General features: G+C 46.9%; 1 protein-coding gene across 1 annotated transcript in view; it reads right to left on the minus strand.

Annotated features, from left to right (window-relative positions):
- RHPN2 (rhophilin Rho GTPase binding protein 2) overlaps positions 1-26,434 on the minus strand; it is a 62,489-nt gene that overhangs the window by 25,254 nt on the left and 10,801 nt on the right. The window contains exons 3-5 of the mRNA XM_030297320.2: positions 21,123-21,238; positions 6,866-6,994; positions 4,311-4,386 (exon numbers count right to left, since the gene is read on the minus strand). Coding sequence (XP_030153180.2) covers positions 4,311-4,386; positions 6,866-6,994; positions 21,123-21,238 — 321 coding nt within the window. The remainder of the gene's footprint in view (positions 1-4,310; positions 4,387-6,865; positions 6,995-21,122; positions 21,239-26,434) is intronic.

The following is a 26,434-nucleotide window of genomic DNA, read 5'->3' on the forward strand; positions in this document are numbered from 1 at the left end:
TAAATGAAGTTTCAATCAAAACCCAAAAGTGCTATTTTGGGGAAACTTGACAAAACACGGGAGTAAAAATGTGGAAGAAAAGCCAAGAACATTTGGAAGAGCACAGTTAATAAAAGAGGCTTGCTCTAGGGGCGCCTGGGTGGCTCAGTCGGTTAAGCGTCCGACTTCAGCTCAGGTCACGATCTCACGGTCGTGAGTTCGAGCCCCGCGTCGGGCTCTGGGCTGATGGCTCAGAGCCTGGAGCCTGCTTCCGATTCTGTGTCTCCCTCTCTCTCTGCCCCTCCCCCGTTCATGCTCTGTCTCTCTCTGTCCCAAAAATAAATAAACGTTGAGAAAAAAAAAAAAAAAAAAAGAGGCTTGCTCTAAGTGCTGTGAAAACACACAGGGATTTAACTGTGAGCAGTGGATAGACAATGAAAGGGAAGGAGGGAAGGAGGTTCGAGAATCAGGTGTATAACAGAAGCCAGCGTTCCACAGGAGTGGGAAAGGCTGGAGCAGCCAGCAGGTCCAGACGGGACGGAAGTGGCATGGCACACACAGACTGCAGGCCGAGGTGAATCGAAGCAAAGGGCTAATACAGGGGTGTGGGCAGGGTTAAGGGAAACCGCAGGGATGGCGTGGAACCTCCAGGGCCATTGGAACCGCAGAGCTAAAGGGTCAGGGTAGGGAAGGAGCTCTGGAAACCCAGAGAGGTGGCTGGCTACCTGAGGTAGGCACCCAAAGCCACCAGGACCTTCCCTCTGGGAATGAAAAAAAGGAGGCCGGCGTGCTCCTCCCCCCACAGCCACAGGCAACAGGAAGCCACAGAGCACGAGCCTGTTGTGGCCTCCCAGGCACAGAGCAGGACTGAGAAGGGTGGATGGGGGGGGGGGGGGGGGACATGGGGAGAAACAGACACCATCCAGCACCACAGATGGCTTCTTCACAGAGTTCAGGGGAAACTGACTACCCATTTGGTTTAAATAAAAAGCTACAGCCCTATACCTCATTTTTTACTCCCAAAGTAATTCCAAATAGATTAAAGATGTGATGTGAAAACATTTACACAAGACACTGGAGGAAACAATGGCAAAATATTTAGGCCATCTTGACGTGGAGGGTGCTTTCCGAACACGCTATCAAGGCGGAACTGTAAAGCGAGGGGCTGGTAAGTTCATCGACATAAAATCCTACAGGCAGAAATATATATGTTATATTTTTTAAGCTGGTTATTGCTTGGGTAACAAAAGTTAAACTAAGGAGAGAATGTACTGAGAGAAACATTTGCAATATATATAAAACCAAGGGTTAATATCCTTCATATGTAAAAGATCTCTTGTAAGAAATAAAAGCACACTGGAAAAGCAGACAAAGGGCAGCAACAGTCGATTTGAAAGGGAAAGTGTAAAGGGAAAATAAACATACAGGAGAGGCGCCTGGGTGGTTCAAACGGTTAAACGTCCAACCCTTGATGTCAGCTCCAGTCATGATCTCGCGGTTCATGAGTTTGAGCCCGGCATTGGGCTCTGTGCTAATAAGTGCAGAACCGCTTGGGACTCTGTCTCTTCTTCTCTCTGCCCCTCCCCCGCCTGTGCGTGCTCTCTCTCTCTCAAAATAAATAAACTCAAAACAAAACAAAACAAAAAACAGAAAACCCAACCCCAAACCATACACGCATTCAACTCAAGTACCGACCTGAGAAATGTAAACTGTAATAAGTTCTTATTTTGCCCGATTTCACAAAGATCACAAAGATAGCATAAAAAAATCAAAATGGTGAACGCTGCCCAGGGTGACCTAAAGTGCAGGAAGATAAGCAGTCACACACAGTCGGTAGGAGTGTAAGGCAGGACCGCTTCTGGTGGGTAAGTGGGTAATACGGATCTCCCACCGACCAAATCCGTGTCTAAAAATCTGTCCAAAGAGAACATCCGGTGAAGTGTGCAAATGCTCAGTGGAGAGCCGCTGACAACAGCGAGCATTTGGAAGCTGCCTGAAGGATGAGATTAACAGCCACCTTGCCTTCTATAAGCAGATACCACGTGAAGTCATGACGGAGGGGAGTGGGGGGAGTCACACACCTTCATGAGTCAGGCCCCTGACCGGAGGAACAGCCCCAGTGTCCAAAGATTAAGTGCTGAGCAGGTTACCAAGCTCAGTGGGGACACGGCGGGGTAGGGCTGGGAGGGATCTTTCCATGCCTTGGTATTTTTCTGAATGTTCTGCAGTACTGTTTTTAATAAACATAAATAAATAAATAAAGCTATATTTAGAGGCCAAAAAAAAAAAAAAAAACCACCCAAAACAAACAACTTGAATTCTCTGGAAAGGGAATTTATTTTGATGGTGTCTTCAAATGAGGCCGTTTGAAAGCCCATGTATTTAAAAATAGAACGAAATCACACCGTGAAGTTTTACTGGCCATTAAACGCCCCACGGATACACAGGGAGATGCAAGGCGGCCCGCACTTTGAACTGCCCTCATTAAGTCGGCCCAAGTGCTTCTGCAGCACCTGTCTGTGTGAGTCTCAGGGACAAATGTGGAAAGGAGAAAACAGGACGTCCCCAGATGTTCTCATTCTTGTATGCCTGACATTTGAAGAGTCCCTTTGAGGCTAAAATGACATGGTTGGAAGCCTCAGCTGAATAGCAGTTGGCCATGGCCACATGTGATTTTTTTTTCCCCCACTGAGTTTAATGTGGGATTCAGCACGTGACATGGTTGGATCCTTACAGATTCCATAAAATCCCCAAGTGTCTCCAAGAGTCTCCTTCTAAAATGCCTGTGCCCTTGCCACCCTGGATCCAAGCAGCAAACTAAATCTTAAAGAAACTATTCCACAAAGGCACCCAAACACATTTCCACAGACGTAAAGATTGTCTTGAGTCTCACAGACGTGTGACAAGTGTCCCATCTAGAAGTTCAGGTGGCCTCTACATAGCTGACATAAAGCTGCAGCTCCTGGGTTGTTTTCTAGCCAGAAAATCAAACCTTGGGTGATCCTGAGTCTTGTACGGCTACCAATGTCCCTTCTCAAACGCCAAAATAAACCCCAAATTGATAGGGACCAGGACCTGGGTATAAACAAGGGAGCAGTCAACAAGGCCCCAAGTGAAAGAGCTTAAGTCAGGAGACTTACAGTCTCTGCTCCAGAATGGAGGTCAAGTGCAGAAGCTCTTGAAGCATTAACCAATTGCTTTTAAAAGGACACATTTCATAGTGCCCAAAATGCATATGATCATTTTTTCTTTCCTAAATTGAAAGTAGTCCAAGATGAGTCAACTAACAAGAGTTACTATGAAAAGAAATGCAACACTCAGCAGTATTTTTCACAATGCTGGGGTTAACTGCCCTCCACCATGCCTGTGTTGGAGAGCTCAGAGACAGGCACTGCCTTCCACCCCACTTCCCCTTTCTCCTCCTAAATGGACATTGGGGGTGATTCATTAAAACTCAGAGTGATGGAGCCAGGGAGGGGAGGAAGAGGAGGGCGTTCCAGACATGGGGAGGCCTCTCTTGGCCCTGGACAGGGGTAAGGCAGCTCTGGGGGCCTCTGTCAAAGCACCTGTTCCGCTTCCCACCTGAAATCTCCACTGAGCCACAGACCTGGAACTCAAGACCTGTGACATCACCAGCATCCAGCACAGCGATAGGCGCAGATGGGCCTACAGGTAACAGCTGCTTACCAGGGACCCCCACAATTAAGAGGAGGCCAGATACTGTGTGCGTGTGTATGTGTGTGTGTGGGGGGGGGGGTTAAGCTGTTACTTTTTAAAAAGAAGGGGAAGAAATTTTTTTAAAGGGATCAAGGTGGATTGGTATGTAGATACAGGGATGCATAGATGGACAAACATGTCATAAAAGCAAAATGTTCATCTAGGTAGTGAGTATACACGGATTCACTGCCAAATTCTTTCAGTTTTTCTAGAAGTTTAGAAATTTTCGGAATAAAACGTTGGGGGGAAATTTAGCTATTCTCCATAAATTTCATAGCCAATTTAGGCCATGTTTAAGAAAAAATACAGGATACAATTTTTAAATTCCAAAGCACATCCTCCATGGACCCTCTGTGGCTTGGCCTCCTGGGGAGGGTAGGCCCAGGTTTCTAACTCGCCTTCCCGGGGCCCCGAGCCTCAGAGGGAACCAGAGACAGCCGGAGGACACAGGAGAACAGCACGGCATTCTGTGGCTTGCTGAAGGGGTCTGGAGGCATCCTGCAGAAATCAACTAACACTTGGCCCACTGAGCCTACGGCCACTTGCAAGGGATACACAACTTCTAGTTTTTCTTTGTAAACATTGAGTCAAGTGCCCATGGCTTTGAGATTTACCTTGAGAACGACTGAGAAGTCAACATCCTTGGTTTCCTTCAGACCAAGCGGAATCAGGGGGATGGTAAATGCCTCCCTAGAAGGAACACAGCAAGGTATATGAACATCCCGGTCCCGGGTGCTATGCACCCAGCAGCCCAGCTCAGGGCCCACCACGTGGGTCCCCATGCTGGTCCAGCTCAGGGCCCCACCACATCCCCATGCTGGTTCATACTCCATAAACATGACTCTGATCACATACCTGTCTCTGGTCTAAACCCGATCCCAGCGGCCTGTGACTTCTGCACTACCCAGCCTAACACACGGGGGCCTACCATTTTGACCTGTTCCTTCAGTGACTATGCTGGGGACCTCCTGTGTGGCAGGTCTGTGCCTGATGTGGGCACTGCTCCCGACCTGGGCGCACCACCCTGCCAATCAATGCACCTCCTCCATCAGCTCCCAACCCCTCCCTTCTCCTCCTCCTTTCCTCACCAGGGCAGGTCCCACCTGGACTCTTAGGAGCCTCCTCTGATGGGGAGAATCCCTCTAGGGTCCCATCACCTGCATGGGGAAAGCCTTGAGGGCAAGGGCCCTTTCTGACACCGAAGTACACCCAGCTCCAGGCCCAGGGTCACACCCTGGTCGGCTGCCTGCCCCCCACAGTACTCCCCCACAACTGACCACTAAGTTTCCCCATAGGTCGCCCTGGGAGTGTGCCCTGAACCTACATTCTGAGGGACAGGGACAGAGCCAAAAGGGAGTGTAGGGGGCTCGGGCTGTGTTTTGCAAACAGAGATTTAGCTCCCTGACCTGTAACCAGAGACCTCCTGGGGCCACTCAGCCCAGCTGGGGAAAAGGCCAGGAATGCATGGTAGGGTGAGTGGACAATACAGCTGTAAGCTGAAACTGCCTCTGTGGCTGAGGGGAAACCACCGGCTGTGCTAAAAGCAGGTGGGATCCCACCGTGGGGGTGCCTGGCTTCCTCAAAGCCCACTGGGAAAGCCAGACCCTGCTGGACGGGGGTTGTGGATGGGCCATGCCTCTGTCCTCTGGGCCCCAACGCCCTCCTACCCTCACCCCACTAGGCCTGGAGGCGAGGGCTGTGCTCCCCGTGACCTCCCCGGAGCAGCCAGGGCACCCCAGTCCCAACCTTGAGCTAACGTAACTTTCTCCATGACCTCCAGCCTCCTCGTGTTTTCTCCTCTGCCCAGCGAGACTGTTTCTTCCTGTTCTGCCTCGCAGAAATGTTTAAAGATCAATGGCGCTAAGAAAGAAACAATCTGCTTTGAAAACAGGAAGGGGGCGGGTGCAAATGCAAGGCGTCGTTGTGACACCTGCACGTCTCTCTCCCCACTCCCTGATGGCACAGGGAAACAACTGGCCGCTGTAGACCCACACTGTAATCACACAGGGGCCTTAAGTGCCTGTCTCTGTGGGATACATCCCTGCGGTCTGGTACCGCAGGCAGGAATATGAAACATCCCTACGTTTATCAGCCCAGTTTGGCCCTGCCCTCCTTACTCAGGGAATGTCGACCTTTGGGCAAAACACTGGAATTTGATACCACAGCATAGGCTGGGAGAAGCCTCTCATCTGCTGCTGTGGTTAGGTGCTCAAACCCACATGGGGGCCCACAGGTGACCGAGCCAGGGCTCCGGACGTCACAGAAGGAAGGACAGAGGGTTCACACACTAATGCCTTCCCTCTGGCTCTGAAAAACACCCACATACCACACAGAGGACTGGGGACAGTCGGGAAAAGCACATTCAAGGTTCCCAAATGCCGTCCTTTTGTGAATCCACATACTATTTTCTGACTGAGATTCCCCGGGCGCTCGCCGGCCTTTTGAGAAGCCTCATGTCCCCGCACAGCTCCTCAAGGTTATTTTTCCTCCAAGACGGACATGTCTTTCAAAGGCAGCTCACCTTGGGGAGACGTTCTGAGCTTTTCCTGAGGTCTGCCCCTCAATACTGCACCTCCCACAGACACTCCTTAGGGGGAGGCTCCTGAATTAGGCTGTTCATCTCTCAAGTATTTAACGGGGTACATTTCTGAAGGCTCTCAGTTGCCATGCCAACTCACCTGGGTCCCCTAATCTTTGATGTAAGTGATCCCTGTCAAGCAGTTTGTCTGTTTTTGCATCCTACCAATGGAACGACCCAGGCAGGCCCTGTGTGGGGTGAAGAGGCTGAGAGGGAAGAGGGCAGGGTGGCCCCACCCGGTGGGCTGGCTCTCCAGGCCAACCACAGAAGTGCCTCCAGGCCAACTTTATGGCAGAGCCACGTGAGAGATGCTGTCTCTTCATCTGGACCCAGTCACAGCTCTCCCATAAAACTATGTCCCAAGGGTCCTAGGACAATTGAATGCCTTTCTGTCCCACTCTCCAGGTATTTCCAACAAACTCCATAGGCTCGTCCCTTTGACTCCTGCATCACGCTCAAACCTCAAACTGATCAATCCCTCTCTTCCCAAAGTGGGGTCTGCCACACCCTTGGGTCTATCTGGGCACCATCCCTGTTGCAGCACGTTCTAAGGCTCAGAAAGTATCTGGAAGAATCAGTGCCCCCACTTACTCTGTGCTCTGATAGACTCCCACTGAGATGTTGAGCCCCTCCAGCTCTTCCTTGAGCATCTGTAGATCTGAGTTCACGAAGCTCAGTTCCAGGCGCACCTGCTCCCGCACCTTCTGGTTCGTAGCTGCTCTGTTAGAAGAGAAGAGGGAGGAAAGTGCCTTCAGCCCAAGTGCCCCGCTGCTGAGTGAGCAGACCTCCCAAACCCCATAGGGACGTCCTGAGGGTTCACTTGCAGATGTGAGCACCAGATGTGATCAGATAAGAGGTCTCAGAGATGCTCAGCACCTGGCCCATCCTGAGCCACACCTGCCAGTAAATGGATCTGGGACATCGATGATAAACTGAGCTGCCAGACATGAATCTTAAGACATCCCTGCGAAGAATCAGCTTTGAGAAGAGAAAAGAGAACTGCTCCCAGCCACTCATGAAAGACCATAAACTACCTCCTTGAAAGGAAATGGCTAAGATAACATTTCCCAGCTCATTCTATGAGGTCTTGTTGTACCGTGACCCAAAACCAGAGAAAGACACCACAAGAAAACAAAACAACAGACTGATATCCTACATGAATATACATGCAAAAATCCTCAACAAAATATTAGCAAACCGAACCTAGCAACATATAACAACAATTATATACCATAACCAAGTGGGATTTATCCCAGGATTGCAAGGTTGGTTTAAAAAAAATTTTTTTTTTACATTTATTTATATTTTGAGAGACGCAGAGAGAGCACAAGTTGGGGAGGGGCAGAGAGAGAAGGAGACACAGAATCCGAAGCAGGCTCCATGCTCAGAGCTGTCAGGACAGAGCCTGACGCGGGGCTCAAACTCACAAACCGTGAGATCATGACCTGAGCCGAAGTCGGACGCTTAACCGACTGAGCCACCCAGGCGCCCCTGCAAGGTTGGTTTACTATCTGAAAATCAATTAATGTAACATACTATAATAATAGGCTATAGGATAAAAAACACATGGTCATCTCAACAGATGCAGAAAAAAAAAAAAAAAGCATGTGATAAAGTCTAACACAGATTCATGATAAAAATTCTCACCAAACTAGGAATAAAAGAAAATTTACAAAACTTGATAAAGGGCATCTATGAAAAAAACAAAGCTAATATCATACTTAGTGGTGAAAGATATGCTTTCTCAATTAGATCAGGAGGAACAAGGCAACAGTGTTCGCTTTTGCCACTTCTAATCACTACTCTACTGGAGGCTCAAGCCAGCGGCAATAGGTAAATAAAGAAATTAAAGGCCTCTGGATTGGAAGGGAAGAAGGAAAACTGTCTTTACTCACAGATGACATAATCTTGTATATAGAAAATCCCAAGGCATTCACAAAATACTAGAACTAATACATTCGGCAAGGTCACAGCATACAATTCAATATGCAAAAATCAATTCTATCACTATATACCACCAGTGAGCACTCTTACAACGAAGTTCAGAAAACAATTTCATTCACATTAGCATCAAAAAGTAAAAATACGTTGGAATAAATTTCACAAAAGAAGCGTAAGATCTGTGCCCTGAAAACCACAAAGCAGTGCATATTAATTGGAGAGACGCCGTGTTTATGGATTGGAAGATTCACTGTCGTCAAGGTGTCAATTCTCCCTAATTGATCTATCAATTCAATGCAGTTCCAATCAAAACCCCAAGAGCTGAGGCGCCTGGCTGGCTCAGCTGGTTAAGCATCCGACTCTTGATTTCAGCTCACATCATGATCTCACAGTTCATGAGACTCAATTCCGTATCAGGTTCTGTGCTGAACCTGGCGTGCATGTAGAATTCTCTCTCCCTCTCCCGCTGCCCCTCTCCTGCCAGTGCTCTCTCTCTCTTTCTCTCAAAAAACAAAAACAAAAACAAAACCCATAAGCTTTTTAGTAGACATTGACAAGCTGATCCTAAAATGTATATGGAAATGCAAAGGACCTAAGAGCCAAAGAAGAACAAAGTTGGAGGATTTATGCTATAGGATTTTAAAACTTACTATAAATCCACGCAATCAAGATAATGTAGCAGTGGCATAAAGCTAGGCAATAGAACAGAACAGAATCCAGAAATAAATCCTTACGTTTATGGTCAATTGATTTTGACAAAGATGACAAGACATTTCAAAGGAGAAAAGACCGTCTTTTCAACAAAATAGTGCTGAAGCAATTGGACATCCTTAGGTATGCCCGTGTCCCCGAGACCACCCCCACATTCAGGGATTCACTAGAAGGACTCACAGGACTCAACAGAGTTGTACTCAAGGCTGTGATTTATTACAGCAAAAGGGAAAGGTGCAAGGGGTAAGGTCTGGAGGCACAGGCTGCTAAGAGTCCTCTCTCCCAGGATTCTCACAAAGGACACACTTAATTCCTCCGGCAGAGTTTTGACAACACGTGTGAAATGCTGTCTACTAAGGAAGCTCATTTGGGACATAGTGCCCCAGGTTTTTACCAGGGACTGGTCAGGTAGGCACTTCTGTCTAGCATGTTCCAAAATTCCAGACTCCCAGAAGGAAAGCAGGTATCCAGCAGAAACAACACTGTTTGTGCAAACAGCTCAGGCACAGTGAACCATTCTTATCAGTTCTGGAAACGGTGGGAACTATCCTGAAATTAAGTCTGCAGACACCGGCCAAGGAACAACCTTGCAAACAGGCTTTCTAAGGATAGCTGTCTCAGGCCTGCTCTGATAACTCTTTTCGGCACAATCAGCAAAAACTAAACCTCAATCTAAATCTTATACCATACATAAATATTAAGTCCAAATGGATCAGAGACTTCAATATAAGAGCCAAACCTCTACTACCTCTAGAAGAAAATACAGGGGCACCTGGGTGGCTCAGTCGGTTGGGCGTCCGACTTTGGCTCAGGTCATGATCTCACAGTTCGCGAGTTTGAGCCAGGCACCAGGTTCTATGCTGACAGCTCAGAGGCTGGAGCCTGCTTCAGATTCTGTGTCTCCCTCTCTCTCTGCCCCTTCCCCGCTCGCGCTCTGTCTCTCTGTCTCAAAAATAAATACACATTAAAAAAATTTAAAAATATATATACATATAGAAGGAAATCTTTATGACCTTGGGCTGGGCAATGTGTACTTAGCTATACACCAAAAGCACAAACCATAAAAGAAGAAATCGAATTGGACTCTCTCAAATTTAAAAACTTCTGTGCTTCAGAAACCAAAAAAAAAAAAAAAAAAACCAAAAACCCAAAAAACGCAAGCCGTAGCCTAGAAGAAAATATTTGCAAATTATATATCTAATAAAAATTCGTATCAGATACATTAAGAGTTTCTCAAGTAATGAAAAGACAATACAATTTTTTTAATGGGCAAAGATTTTTTTAATGAAGGAATAATTGACAAACATTATCTTAATTTCAGGTATAAAACATAATAATTCAATATTTATATATATTGCAAAATGATCACCACAAACAATATTTGTCAGCATAGTTACAGGTTTTTTTTCTGTGTGATAAGACCTTTTAATATTTACTCTCTTAGCAACTTTAAAATATGCAATGCGTTATTCTTTTTTGAGAGGCAGACAGAGCATGAGTGGGGGAGAGGCAGAAAGGGGGGGGGGGTGGAGAGAGAGGATCCCAAGCAGGCTCTGCACCATCAGTGCAGAGCACAACAGGGAGCTCGAACCCATAAACCATGAGATCGTGATCCAAGCCGAAATCAAGAGTCAGGTGCTCAACCAACTGAGCCACCCAGGTACCCCTGGAATACAGTATTATTAACTATAGTCACCATGCCGTACATTACATCCCATGACTTATTTATCACTGAAAGTTTGTGCCTCTTGACACCCTTACCGATTTCACCTATCTCCCAATCCCCAACTCTAGCAACATTCCATCTGTTCTCTGTCTCCATGAGCCTTCTTTTTTTTTTCAATAGAGATTCCACCTGTACGTGAGCTCATATGGTATTTCCCTGTATGACTTATTTCACTTAGCACAATGCCCTCGAGGTCCATCCATATTGTCACAAAGGTTAAGATTTTGTGCTTCTTGATGGTCAAATAGTATTACACGGTGCGTGTATATATACCACGTCTTCTTCATCCATTCATCCATTGGTGGACACTGAGGTTGTTTCCGTATCTTGGCTATTACAAATAAGACTGCAATGAACATGGGGGTGCAGATATCTTTTTGAGTTAGTGATTTTGTTCTCCTCACATAAATACTCAGAAGCAGAATCGCTGGATCACATGGTAGTTCTATTTTTAATTTCTTTAAGGGAACTCCATACTCTTTTCCATAATGGCCGCACCAATTTATATTCCCACCAACAGTGAATGAGGGTTCCCTTTTCTCCATGTCCTCACCAACACTTGTTATATCTTCTCTTTTTGATAATAGCCGTTCTAACAGGTGTGAGATCTCATCGTGGTGTTGATTTGCCTTTCCCTGATAATTAGTGATGTGGAGCATCTTTTCATGTGTCTGTTGGCCACTTGTATATCTTCTTTACAAAAATGTCTATTCAGGTCCTCTGCCCATTTTATAACCGGACTGTTTGTTTTTGTGCTGTTGAATTTACGAGTTCTTTCTATATTTTGGACATTAACCCCTTATCAGATGTACGAATTACAAATACTTTCTCCTATTTCGTAGGTTGCCTTTTCATTCTGTTGATGGCTTCCTTCCAGTGCAAAAGCTCTGTAGTTTGATGTAGCCCCACTTGTTTTTTGCTTTTGCCGCCTCTGCTCCTGGTGTCAAACGCAAAAAATCACCGCCATGATCAATGTCAAGGCTTACTCCCTATGTTTTCTCCTAGGAATGTTATGGTTTCAGGTCTTCTATGCAAGTGTTTAATCCATTCTGAGTTAGTTCTTGTGCACGTGTAAGACAGCGGTCCAGTTTTATCTTTTGCATGTGGCTGTCCAGTTTCCCCATCGCTAAGGGACTATCCTTTCCCTATTGTATATTCTTGCCTCCTTTGTCATAAGTTAATTGACCATATATGCGTGGGTTCATTTCTGCACTCTATTCTGTTTCATTCATCTATGTGTCTGTTTTTACACCGGTACCATACTGTTTTGATTACTACAGCTTTGTGATATAGTTTGAAATCAGGAAGCATGATACCTCGAGCTTTGTTCTTCTTTCTCAAGACTGCTTTAACTATTCTGGCTCTTTTGTGGTTCCAAAGTTTTGGAATTGTTTTATCTATTTCTGAAGAGTGCCATTGGAATTTTCATAGGGACTGTAGCAAATTTGTAGATTGCTTTGGCTGTATGGACATTTTAACAATACTAATTCTTCCAATCCATGAGCCTGGAATGTCTTTCCATTTATTTGTACCCTCAATTTCTGTCATCGGGGCCATAGTTTCTAGTGAACAGGTTCACTTCTTTTGTTAAACTTATTCCTAGGTATTGTGTTATTTTGGATGCAATTGTGAGTGGAATTGTTTTATTTTCTCTTTCTGGTAATTTGTTATTAATGTATAGAAATACAACAGATTTCTGTATATTGATTTTGTAGCCTGCAACTTTCTGAATTCATAAAATGTACAGAAGATCTGAATACACATTTTATTAAAGAATATATACGAATGGCTAATCAACACACAAAAAGATGCTGAATGTCATCAGACAATATAGGGAAATACACATTCAAACCAGGATGAGATACCAATACACGACTTGACTGGCTCTGATGAAAAAGAAACAATAAGAAGCATTGGTGAGGATGCAGAGAAACAGGAACCCTCATACACTGCTGAATGTAAATGACACAGCCACCTTGGAACAAACAGCTGGGGAGTTTCTAACAACGACAAACATAAACTTACCATACAACTGCATATTCCACTGCTAGGAGTCTATGAGAGAAATGAGAATTTATGTCCCAACAAAAAGCCAGATAGCCAAAAAGAGAGAAAAATCCAGGTATCCATCCATTAACCGGCAAGCGGATAAGCAAAATGTGACACATCCATAGAATGGAATGGTTTAAGTGATATGAAGGAATGAACTTTACCCAAGTCTTCAAAGCAGAAGTTTGGACACTTCCTGGAAGACTTTACAAGTGCATTTTACAGATGAGGAATCACTGCAAAACTAACAGTTAACAACCAAGTACTGAGCCAGGCCTTGCTGAGTACGTTCCCACGAGCCATCCTGGCAAGTCCTTGGTCATTCCTCAGACCAGCTACTAGAACTTCCTCATTTCACACATGGGGACACCCGAGGTCCATCAGCCAAGAGCTCCAGCCAGCCAGCGAGACAGTACCAGGTCACCTTCCCCTCCCCAGCTGATGAAAATCCAGCCACCTGTCTTGTGCTTGCTTTGCTCACCTGCTGTCTTTCCTGCAGAAAATAAAATGCTAAACCATTTCCCCTACAGTCTGCCCTCTCCACTGGGGTTCTTCCTGCCTTGTCACATATTTGAGCCCATCAGTGTCTCTCCATGATGTATTTATATGTTTTCTCTCCCTTCCTTCACCAAACTCCTGCTTTTTTTTTTAATGTTTTTATTTATTTTTGCAGGAGAGAGAGACAGAGCATGAGTGGGGGAGAAGCAGAGAGAGAGGGAGACATAGAATTTCAAGCAGGCTCCAGGCTCTAAGCTGTCAGCACAGAGCCCAATGTGGGCTTGAACTCACGAACTGTGAGATCATGACCTGAGCCAAAGTCAGACGCTTAACCGACTGAGCCCAGGTGCCCCACCAAACTCCTGCTTCTTGAACCCACACGCTTATGTCACACCTCCTCAGAAAAAGCCATGCTTGACCCTGGCAGTAGATATGATGACACTGGTGCTTTTACTGCTCCTGCTTGGTAAGCCTTCACACGTACACGTCTGAGCTCCCCAGCTGGGCAATGAGATATTGGAAGCTCAGTTCGGTGAAGAGCATTGGTGTGGGAATTCTGAGGGGGTTGGAGGGGGTGAAGCATGATTACCAGTAAGAAACACATTTTGTACACAACACAGTAGATCCATACACAAATATACTCTCTAAAACAAAAGTCGCACAAACCAAACCATTCATGTGATGCACACCAATTATTCTATTCTAATAGCTTACTTTTTTAAAAAAACAGCAATATTTGCAACTCTCCAATTCTGAATCTCTGACTGCAACTGGGTGCCCAACACTTCAATTCAATTCAGTTCCTCCAGGTTAAAGGCTCAATGCCACAAGACTGCCACCATGTCAGGTGCCAGCCACAAGGTTTGTAGGGGGAGGGGCGCCCGTACTTGTGACCAACCAGCTACAAATCAAGGGTTCCCACAACACCCGTCTATGATAATTCACCAGAATGACTCAGAAAACTCAGGAAAACACTTTACTTACATTTACTGTGGTTTATTTTAAAGGACACAGCGTAAGAGCAGTCAGATGGAACAGACCCATAGGCCAAGGAGGCGTGAGCAGGTTCCACGCCCTCTCCAGGCACACCACCCTCCTGGCACCTTGATGTGTTCGCCAATCTGGAGGCTCACAAACCTCACTGTGGAGGGGTTTCATCACTTCATTATGTGGGCACAGTTGATTAAATCATTGGCCATCGGTAACTGAACCCAATTTTCAACCCCTTTCCCTTCCCCAGAAGTTCAGGGGTAGGGACTAACGCTGTAATCGGATTTGGTCTTTCTGGTAAACAGACTGTATCTTGAAGGCTCCCTTCCCCCATCGGGAGTCACCTCATTAACATACAGAAGACAGGAGATTCCAAGAGTTTTAGGAGCTCTGTGCCAGGAACGAGGCACAGAGACCAAATATATATACATATGTATACATATATATATATATATATATGTACGTATATGTATACGTATTTTTTTTTTAATTTTTTTTTAACGTTTTTTATTTATTTTTGGGACAGGGAGAGACAGAGCATGAACAGGGGAGGGTCAGAGAGAGAGGGAGACACAGAATCTGAAACAGGCTCCAGGCTCTGTGCTGGAGCGAGATCATGACCTGAGCCGAAGTTGGCTGCTTAACCGACTGAGCCACCCCCAGGCGCCCCTATACGTATTTTTTTTTAAGTAGGCTGTATGCCCAATGTGGGGCTTGAACTCACAACCCCGAGATCAAGAATCAGTCATGCTCTACAAACTGAGCCAGCTAGACACCTCCCCCAACAAATACCTATTTTTTATAACACTACAGCAACCCAATGACTGGATTTCATTACACACCATGGGTCACAATCTGCCGCTTGTAAAACCTGTACTACAAAGATGTTTCTGAGAACGTGACTGATTCACGAGCTGATAATGTCCACAAGGACACAAGGAAAGAAATCCTCCCAACCCTTGGTATTGGGAACGGCTTCTTTGTAGCAACTGGTTTGCCTCTGGCTGAACCAACGGGTATGAGAAGGCTTCCAAGTCACATTCCCCTCTCCATGCTGCCTGCAGGAAGCTCACAGACAAACTGTGGCCCATGTCTACCAAAGGATATAGGAGTTATAACGGAAAACAAAACCCCGGCCTTCTAGTTCTTTCCGTTTCACCTGGAAACTGGCATTGTCTCTTCTGAAAAAAATGGCAGAATAAAGACCACTCTCTAGAAGAAATGGGGGGTGGGGCTGGTCCTCTGCAACAGAGTGGATCCAACTTAAATATAACAATTTTCACCCTAAGGTCCTTGCCCACATACCTGCAGGCCCCCAAACAGGCCAACTCTGGATTTTTCCTCCTCTATATATTGATTTGCCCCTTCTCTTCTCTCTTGATTTGGCAATTTGAGATGTAGGATGCAACAAATTGGCAAGCTGCTCTTTGGACGTCGACCTCTGTGTGGGTCACTCTGGAAAATGTTGTTGGCCAAGTAGGGCCTCAGAGTCAGTTTCCACAATGCTACCTTTGGGTACAATGATGAATAGGAAACCAACCCTAGTGTGTGAGGTGCTTCTAGTACAGATAATGATTTTTCACTGGTGGAAGGGGGTTTCTCAAATAAGGTAAATCCACTGAACATGGTGTATGTGCCCAGGTCCCCTGTGCCCAGGCTGGGGGAATAGTCTGGGTTAACATACAAAAATGGAACCAGCTGGCTCAAATTAGGAATTAAAACCAGGGCCCGTCTCCTCAACACTGATGCTCTGCACCTGGGCTACCTTCCACTTCTATGGAAGAACATGGCTTTTTTTTCGCACCTTTCCCTTGGGTGCAAATTTCCTCCGAGAACCTTGTGGTCTGGTAACTGATGTTACAACTGAAAGAGGCCTTGGGGGGGCCTTGGTGGCTCAATCAGTTGAGCGACTCTTGATTTTGGCTCAGGTCATGATCCCAGGGTCATGCACTGAGTGTGGAGCCTGCTTAAGATTCTGTCTCTCTCTCTCTCCCTGCCCCTTTCACCCACTCTCTCTCTCTCATAAACAAACAAACAAACAAACAAACAAACCAAAAGAGCACTTGAGGCCAACCAGGATGAAGCAAAAGTGTGCTTCGGCCCAGGTCCCCCACGGCCTCCCTCAGGCCCGGACCACCAGGGAAAGGCCCCTTCCCTTGGATGTTTCATCAAGAGCATGCACATGTTCCAAAAGTCAAGAACGAGAAGGTGTCTCACTGCCTCTCTCTGAGTGATGAACCCAACAAGTGTGAACAGGGAAGGAAGGCCATATTCAAATTATTTCCTGAGGCTACTGACTACATCCATGCATTCTCCTCTGTCTGAATTTGGACCTGCCGAGACCTTTTCCACCCTAAGAAGCCCCCACACGATGATGGCTTGTGTCTCCGCTCCAAATCCAAAATTTCTTCAACGTCCCGTGTTTTGTCTTAAAGCTGCGTGTGAATTTTGAATGTTGACCCCATGGAACTCCATTTACTTTAGTGGAACTTTTTTCTGTCCTATCTTTCAGTAAATGGTCCCCTCAGGAACAGGCATGTTGACAAGCACCAAGACCTGCACCAGCTTCGGAGACCTTATTGAAGCGGTCTGACCTTAATCCATCTGTCCCCAAATCCTGCAAGTACCACCTGGCGGCCCCATGTGGCCACCCAGCTAAGGCGGCAGATCAGCCGGTCTGGCAGGACATCTGCTCCCAGCATAGGAAGGCAGGCCTCAGGATTGCCGCGAGCCCCAAAGGTCATGGGGGGTTCACACACCCCACTGCACATACACCAGCCTCTATCAGAACCGACCATGTGAGCGGTCACTAACCTCAAGTTATGCTCATTACCGCTGAGGCTGCCCCTGGTCACCTCTGCCCAGCACGTCATGACCCTCCGGTCCAGGGGTTGCAAACTGGAGGTCCAGGGACTAGTTCATTTGGTTCTCAGGGTGTGATTTTTTCCCCTTTTGAACTATGTGCCAATATTTAAAAACTCAAATATCAGAAGATTAAAAAAAGAAAAATAAAAAGGAGAGAAAAGATCAGATCTCTATCTTCTGGAAAAAAAAAGACAAAAAAAAAAAACCCCGAAGGTCCGGCAATCCTGGCTGCGCCCCCACGATGAGGCAAACTGCACGTGGGTCCCTCTGGAGAGAGTATGCACTCTGTACTTCCCCACTGTCCCCACCACTCCCTACTGTCCCCCAGCACCAGGTCTGGCCCCCTCCACTCTTTCCTGAGCCGGCCTGGCCTCTGTAAGCCTCACAGTGGGCCAGTCCTGCTCCAGTCCAAAGCTCCCAGTACAAGAGGGGAATCTAAACCCCAGAGATGTTAAATGACCCGCCCTCGTTCAAAGGCCCAGTTAGTTAAAGCTAAACCATGTGGCAAGTTGCTTTTAATGTTACAAAGACCATCTCTGTTTCAGAGAAACAACATCACATTTCTACCCCAGCTTTTCTCCAGGGAGGGCAGGGTTCTAAGAAAAGAGAGAGAATATTGTCCTTGCTTAGCCTGGAAAAGTACATTTAAAATATCTGCTATCTTCCTAATCAAACCTCAGGAAGCTCATGGACTCTAGGCCGATACGGCTCAGAGGAGGAGGAGGGAGACCTTGAAGGGGTAGAAAGCCTGGCTCCTGCCAGGGCCTGCCCAGCGTCGCAGCCCCCTACCAATGCGGGTAAAGCACTGGGACCCTTGCCTTCCTGCATTTTGGGGGACGCTTTCCCAAAGGCCACCCCACCCAGTTCCAACTGCTCGATCTTTATCTGAGGTCTACGGAGGGACATCCGGGAACCTGAAAACAGGTGCACAGGATAGTGGGGCTCAATTTATGACTTAAACTACCCCTTGTTGGCAGGGACAGCCACCTAATCAGACACCCAGGCCACCGAATCAGACACCCAGGGACAGCCACGGGGCCAGAGCTGGACTTGGCTGAACGCCTTATTTGTTTTTGGGAAACCGTTGGTGCCAATGAAGTCAGATTAATAAATACCTTTAGGGTTCCCTCTCCCAACAGTCTCCAGATAGGGCCACTCTGAACTTTTAGGTCAGGTCACTTCGAAAATCATTAACAACCCCACCCTACCCCCACCCTGCCAGCTCAACAAATGCTAACTTGACAATGAGCTTGAACCACTGGGTCTCAGAGGCTGTTTGCTGGTGTCATTAAAAGAGCAAGACAGACCAAAAAAACAAAAAAACAAAAAAAAAAAACTACCCTGGTTTGTGCCTTAGAAACGCCAAGGCCCCTGTTCAGAGAGGGCCTCCCTGACTGGCCTGTTTCTAAGGCTGCACCACACTGTCAACCTCTAGCCCATTTCCTTTTCATCGACACCCTAGAAAGCATCACCTCTGACATGACGGGACTTGTTTGCTGTTAGGAAGGTCCCCCCCACAAGAGATTAAGCATCATGAAAGCAGGGATTCACTTGCACTGCCAGCAGCCTTCTCCTCTTGCACCTCAAACAGTGCCTGCTACTTCCTAGGCACTCAAGAAATTCACTTCCTGGGTGAATGACAGGCCAATCAACTGTAGTCTGCTCCTGGGGAGCCACAGACTCAAGGCTGCCTACCTGCCCCCAGAGCCACAGGGCTGGCCTCTCAGAAGTGTCAACCAAACCCGTAGCCACAAATCACACCAGGGGGAAGGCGCCTACACCCTTCCCGGCACAGCAAGCCCAGCCCATGGCCTACACTCCTGAATCAGAGCCCCTCCTAAGCTGTGCCGGCCACTACACTGCAGACCTGATGGTCCCCAGGTCCAGATTTCTCTGGGGACAGGGACATTGCCAGACATTTTAAAAGATGAAATGTTGGGGCATCTGGGTGGCTCAGTTGGTTAAATGTCTGGCTCTTGATTTTGGCTCAGGTCACGATCTCATAGTTTTCATGAGTTTGAGCAGAGTCTGCTTGAGATTCTCTCTCTCTGTCTCTCTCTCTCTGCCCCTCCCCCACTTGCAACGCTTTCTCAAAAATAGGTAATAAATTTTAAAAAGTTTAAAAATAATAAAATAAAATACAAGGTGAAGTGTTGTGGGGGCGCCTGGCTGGCTCATCAGCGGAGCATGCGACTCTTGATCTCAGGGTCATGAATTCGAGTCCCACGCTGGGTGTAGAGAGTACTTAAAATAAGTAAATAAACTGGGGCACTTGGGTGGCTCAGTCGCTTGGGGCGTCTGACCTTGGCTCAGGTCACGAGCTCACAGTTGGTGAGTTCGAGCCCCGCGTCGGGCTCTGTGCTGACAGCTCAGAGGCTGGAGCCTGCTTCGGATTCTGTGTGTCTCTCTCTCTCTCTTGCTCTGTGCCCCTGGCCTGCTATGCTCTGTCTCTCTGTCTCTCTCTCTCTCCTCAAAAATAATAAAATTTAAAAAAAGAGAGAGAGAAAAATAAGTAATAAACTTAAAAAAAGAAAAAAAGGTGAAATGTTGTAAGTTTCTAGTCTCCTCCGGTAACGATTTAGCTTCCACCCTGCTACAGAAGTAGTAGCTGGAGGAGAGGTTCCCGGAAGCCTGGCCACCCCAGGACTTGCGCTCTCTGCTAGTCCACGAGTATCAATGCCTACACGAGGCACAACACTATTGCTCCCGGGTCAGCGGCAGGTTCAGGTGGTTGGTGATACTATCTTCTGGGCCTTTGCAGGATTTCACACGAAAAATGAATAAAAGTAATTCACGTCCTTCATAAAAGAACACCCAAACACTGGAGGCGGTAACATCACGGGTAAGAGTCACCTCCACCCCATCCCTGGGCTTGATCCCAAGAGGCAACTCTAACGGCTTCTTTCTTCATACTTTCTGGAAAAGCCTATGCGTGCACAAAAGCGAACGTACAAACCCTTTAAAATACACATATAGGGCACCTTCCTTTTCCCTCACCTAGTAGCTCAGACAGCTTTCCTAGCGAGCAAATACAGATGGATTCTGAAAGTTTACCCTAAGTTCATGATCAGAAACCCTCCTCCTGTCTTTCCTCGGTGCTCAGGTGAGCAGCCCGTGTGGAGGAGATGATCATGCCGCTTGTACATATCTGTGACCATCAGACTACTGCAGCCCTGTTGTGAACACCTGGTTTGGTGTATTTGTCTTTCCCAATAGCCTCTGGGCTCCCAAAGGCCTCCAACAGTGCAGGTGACCCACTGGGAACACCCATTATCCACATCCTGCCTGGTTTCCGGGTTCCCTGCCAGGTTTCCAAGCTCCAGGTCCCTACAAGCGCCCTGCATCTCTCTCTGAGTCTCCAGGGGGCACCTGTCTCACTTGGCCAGGCAGCAGGCACAGCGCCTACTCTGGCTCCCCGTGCAGAAGGTGGCACTGGGGCTGACAAGAGTGACCCCAGAACTCTGAAGGAAGAAGAAAGTCTGCACCCTTTATAACACAAGGGGAGGCTGACACACTGCCTTGTGTTGCACTGAGGGGTGTAGGGAGGGCTTCCAGCTGCCTATGACACAGGTAAAGCTTCACTGAGTTCTACGCTTCGTAAGTAACTACTTCACCACCAGAGCATAATAATGAGGGCCCCAAGGCCAGGGGATTGTACTGGGGCCTCTCATTGGAGGGCTGGACACTGGCAACAGAAATGTCCCTTTCCCTCCCTCCTGCCTTCCTTTCTACATCCAACACTTACCAAGCAGTGATTCTAGACCAGGCATGGTTTCTCCACTAGACAACAGAGAAAACAGACGGACAAGTCCCAGAGAAAGCAGAGAAAACAAACAGGAATGTGATCATTGGCTTCCCCCATCCCCAAACACACAAACAGGCGGGTAAAATACTTGTCTGTAACATAATCAAGTTCCAGGCAAGGAAGGGCCTGCTCAGGCTCCAGAAACAAGGAGGGAACCCAAAGTTAAAACCGAGAGCTAGAGAGGAAGCCAAGCAGGCCGAGGAGTTTAGGGATGGATAGGCTCCGGGAGAGGCCGGCTCCCCGCTGAGGCAGCAGACACTTACTTCAGAAGGTTTCTGCTCCTGTTCTCATCCTCAACGGCTTTCAGGATCTGCTGGTTCAAGGCAGCCCTTTGATTCTGCAGTTTGCTTCGGCCAGTTTGTGCAAGGGGATTGCAACCCTAAAGGAAAATGAGAGATGACCCTTCAGAGGTCAGCCACTCTAAAAATGACAGTGTTATGGGGCGCCTGGGTGGCTCAGTTGGTTAAGCGTCCGACTTCAGCTCGGGTCACGATTTCGTGGTTTGTGGGTTTAAGCCCCCCAGCGGGCTCTGTGCTGACAGCTTCGGATTCTGTGTCTCCCTCCCTCCCTCTCTCTCTCTGTGCCCCTCCCCTACTCACACTCTGTCTCTTCCTCTCTCAAAAATAAATAGAACATTAAAAAAAATAAAAATAAAAATGACAACATTTAGAGGCACCTGGGTGTCTCAGTCGGTTGAGTGTCCAACTCTTGATTTCAGCTCAGGTCATGATCTAGTGGTTCGTGGGATGGAGCCCTACACTGGGTTCTGGCACTGACAGCTCAGAGCCTACTTGGGATTCTCTCTCCCTCTCTCTCTGCCCCTCCCCTGCTCTCATGCACTCTCTCTTGCATGCACGTGTTCTCTCTCAAAATAAATAAACTTTAAAAATAAAAATGACAACATTTAAGTAACAAATGTTTTAAAAACGAGCCTTTTCTGAAAATAAAAGTAACATCAGAATGGAAAATACATAAAATATTGAAAAATATAAAAGAAAATAAAAGTCACTCATAACGATGCAACTCCAAAACAGCCACTGCGAATTGGTTTCTTTCCTGCTCATGTATTTTATGTGCATGTCATTATTTTCATATTAGTGCAATGTTGGGAGTTCCAAGACCAGCCCCACGTTCAGAGATTCACTAAGGCTCACAGGACTCAGCACATAGTTGCACTCGCAGCTATACGACAGCAGCTTAATAAGGACCCAGAGCTGGATCACAGAGGAAAAGACATGGGTAGAGTGTGGAACAACCCATGTGCAAGCTTCCTTATGCTTCTCCCTCCCCTGGGGGGGGGTGGGGTCATGCAGAGCACCTTCTTCCCCCAGCAACAAAAATACAGCAACATGAATGAGATGTCACTTGTCCAGGTTAGAAAATCGATGCCCAGGGATTTTACCGGGAACTGATCACAAAGGCACCCCGTGCCTGGCCCGTGCCAAAATTCCAGACTCCGGGCAGGAACACTCCCAGCAGGTGTTCATCATAAACCACACGGTTGGTGCCATCAGTCTAGGGGAAGTGAGCCGACCTTGTCAGTTAGGGGATGGAGGGAACGCTCCCAAGAGCCAGGTTCCCAGATACCAGGCAGGGGACAGCCTTGCAAGCAAACCTCCCTGATAGCAGCCTCAGACCTGCTACATTAACTCTCTTCTGCAGACTGGCACATAACAGCTTATCCTAATTCCTCACGTAACACTCTATTATGAAACTTCCCTTTCCCATGGAACGTTTCTTGAAACCATGATTTTTTTTTTAATTTTTTTTAACGTTTATTTATTTTTGAGACAGAGAGAGACAGAGCATGAACGGGGGAGGGGCAGAGAGAGAGGGAGACACAGAATTGGAAGCAGGCTCCAGGCTCTGAGCCATCAGCCCAGAGCCCGACGCGGGGCTCGAACTCACGGACCGCGAGATCGTGACCTGAGCTGAAGTCGGAGGCTTAACCGACTGAGCCACCCAGGCGCCCCGAAACCATGATTTAACAATTGCATAATACCATCTTTTTTTAAGAATTTACCATTTCCTTATAGTTAGACATTTACATTGCATCCAAGTACCTGCTATCATTTGGTGCATATTTATAAACATGATCTTGATGAACCTCCACTTTTCTTTTTAAGGTATATTTCTAGGGCAGGTAATTGCCCTAGAAACCTCTTAAAGACCTCCAGGCACCCCAGCCCAATTATCCTCCAAGAAAGAAGCCACTCTCTGTTCCCTGCCCCTTCTCCCCACCAGCCTTAGGCAACCACAAATCTATTTTCTGTCTGTACACATTGCTTATTCTGGACATTTCCTCCAAAATGAAATTTTACAAAAATATGGTCTTTGGAATGGGTGTCCTTCACTTAGCATGATTTTTCAAGGTTCATCCATGTTGGAGCTTGTATCAGTACCGTATTGCTTTTTGCCCCTAACTAATCCCCCATTATATGAATATACCACATTAATTTATCCATTCATCACTTGATGGACATTTGGGGATGTTTTCACTTTTTGGCTGTTATGAATAGGGCTGCTTATTTGTGTATACATTTTATGTGGCTGTTTTTATGTTTTTCTTTCTCTTGCTATAGACCTAGGAGGGGAAACTGTTGTGTCAGTGGTTAATTTAGGCCTACCCATTTGAGGAACAAACTATTTCCAAAGTGGCTACACCATTGTACATTCCCACCAACAGTGTATGAGGGTTCCAATTTCTCCATACCATCAATAATACTATTTTCTTCTAACGACAATCTGTGTGTATCTCCTTATGGTTTTGGATTTGCATTTCCCTGATCGTTCATAATGTTTAATGTCTTTTCATGTGCTTATTGACCATTGTGATCTTCCTTGAGAATATCAATTCAGATACTGGCCCATTTTAATGGAGGTGTCTTTCTGTTGTTGAGGCTGAAAAGTATTATTTAAAAAAATTTTGTTTTACATTTATTTATTTTGAGAGCCAGAGAGAAACGAGCTTGAGCAGGGGATGGGTAGAAAGAGAGCGAGATACGGAATCTGAAGCAGGCTCCAGGCTCTGAGCTGTCAGCACAGAGTCCGACATGGGGCCTCGAAACCCACAAGATCATGACCTGAGCTGAAGTTGGACGCTTAACCAACTAAGTCACCCAGGTGCCCTGAAAAGCATTAATCTTTGCCAAGTTGCTATGCAACTTGAAACAGGTATCCTATTCTAACAATTTGCATTTATTATTGATAAAGGCAAACTTATTTTTTTATATATTATTGATCACCTGAAATTTTTTAAAATTTATTTTGAGGAGAGAGAGAGAGACAGAGAGAGAGAGAGAGAGTGTGTGTGTGTGGGAGGGCAAAGAGAGGGAGAGAGGGAGAATTCCAAGCAGGCTCCATGCTGAGCATGGAGCCTGATGCGGGGCTTGATTCCATAACTTAAGATCATGACCTGAGCCAAAATCAAGAGTCGAAAGCTCAAACCGACTGAGCCACCCCGGTGCCCCAAGGATTGCAATGTTTCACTCTGAAAAGTTTAAGAATTTTAACCCTAACAGTGTTCTTCCCACCCCAGCTGGTAAAATCCCTGAAATCTGAGTGAGGGCTCTGTTCCTTTAGAGGCTTATCTTTAGGTCCTGCCCACAGAGGGTGCCGTGGTTACGGCCCAGGAATGGCTGGTGGGCAAGCACTCCGTGAAAAGACGCCCTTTCTCTCCAGTTGTGTCACTGCCTTTCCACTTGGCCCCACCTCTGCCCCAGCCAGGTCTGTGGCCTCCACCCCAAGGAGGGAGGAGTTATTCAGAGCCCTAATCTCAAGGATTCCCCATATCAGTGGCCTTTGGACTAGTGGGTCAGACCCGGGTTAATTTACAATGCTTTCTCCTTCCACAAGATTTCTCATTCTTACTCACCAGGATTCGAATTACACAGATATTCAGAATCTGATTTGGACTTGGTCTTAAAAGTTAACATCTTTAAAACCACCCAACGATCTCTGATTCAAAATAAAAGTCAGAAAACTATCTTTTTCCAGATATAAGATTAAAAGGTCTTTACTGTTAAGCTAATGAATATTCAAGGCCTAACTAATGGCCCTCCTCTTTCCTTTACACTTTCTAAAATTACTATGAAGGGGTAGCTTAATCTGGATGGCTTGATCAGACTCAAAAATCACATGGTTCACCCAAGCTGTGTTCCATTTTACAGAGAAGCTTTAATAACGAATTCCTTTATGGACACTCCCAGAGCTAAGATAAGCTGCCATTCCAGTTCACGGATAAGAACTTTTTCCTACTCCTATACTCTACCCAACTTCTGGCTAGCCCACAGATGCGGAGTCAAGTTCCTAGATAAGAGAGAGGAATGCTTAGGATTAGATATGACTGAGTAATTAGAACCAAAACGACATTACTTCTTACTGACAGGTAGGAATGCTGGGCCAGCTGGAAACACTAGGAACACCCACAGGACTGTGGAAGCTTCTCGGAGAGCCCCAAGAAGCAAATCTGGGCAAGACTGCCATAAAGACCCCCTGGCATCTCCAGAAGCTGCCAGCTGTCCACTGGCCCCTTCAGCGGTTCCTCTGGGGACCCACAGTCCTTGACCATGCCTCAGTTTCTTGGTGGGTTCCTAACGGGATGGGAGAGCTTCTGCCAACTGAAACGAAGGTTTGTGCCAGGGCCCAAGGCAGCACCTGTCACACCTGCTTAACCTGGAAACCGGGAATAGGGCAGGCGGTGGGGGCAGAGAGCTGAAACTGTCCTGGCCTCGAAGGTCATGGTCTACAAGTCCTACAGTGAAGTGAGTCTTTCTGCCACACAGAGTCGTGTGTGGACATTTGCATCAATGTTAAAAAGCTGGAAGACGGTCCAACAGCCAACACCCAGAAAAGCAATACTGAGTGAGGCCTCAAACTTCATCACAGGGCATGTGTCATGAGTCAGACGGCCAGTTGTGGACCGCGCTACAGCATTTGAGATCCCACAGTCCTAAGGTTTGCAGGTTAAGTGAGCTACTCAAGGCAGGGAGGGTGGGAGCCGGACTCGAGCCCACGTCCCTGCTGCCACTCTAAGATGAGCTGTGAGGCAATCAGCAGCAGGACATGCGGGGCGATGTTGGCTGGGACAGCTTGCCTGCAAACCCCCAGACACCTCTCACGTGCTTCCCGGCTGAGGGCTGCCCAACATCACTGTGCATACTTTGGGCACAGTGACCAGGTCCCCCTCTCCCACCTCATAGTCCCTTGACACTCAGTGCTCCCCTACCTCCTTTCCAAGAAGAAGAACACTGACCTCTTGCCTGGTCAGTTGGAAACTGAAGGCCCCTGGCCCTCAGAGGGACTCAGAGTGAGCCACCTGACAGAGGATAATCAGAACTCATGAGGAAGACACCTTCATTTTTTCCCCCACTGGCCTTTGCCACCAGCAGGGGAATGTCTCCCCCAACCAAAATGAATACCAGTCCAGGGGGACTGAGAAACTGCTAGTAGCAGCATCTGAGCCCTAGATCAAGCCAGGCCTGAAGCCATTCTTCTGGACTGCTCAGTTAGAGAAGCCAATGCATTCCCTTTCTTGCCTAAACCATTTTTTAAATTGAGGTAGTAATTTATGTAT

This window comes from Lynx canadensis, chromosome E2, assembly GCF_007474595.2.
Source record: "Lynx canadensis isolate LIC74 chromosome E2, mLynCan4.pri.v2, whole genome shotgun sequence".
NCBI classification, from domain to species: Eukaryota; Metazoa; Chordata; class Mammalia; order Carnivora; family Felidae; genus Lynx; species Lynx canadensis.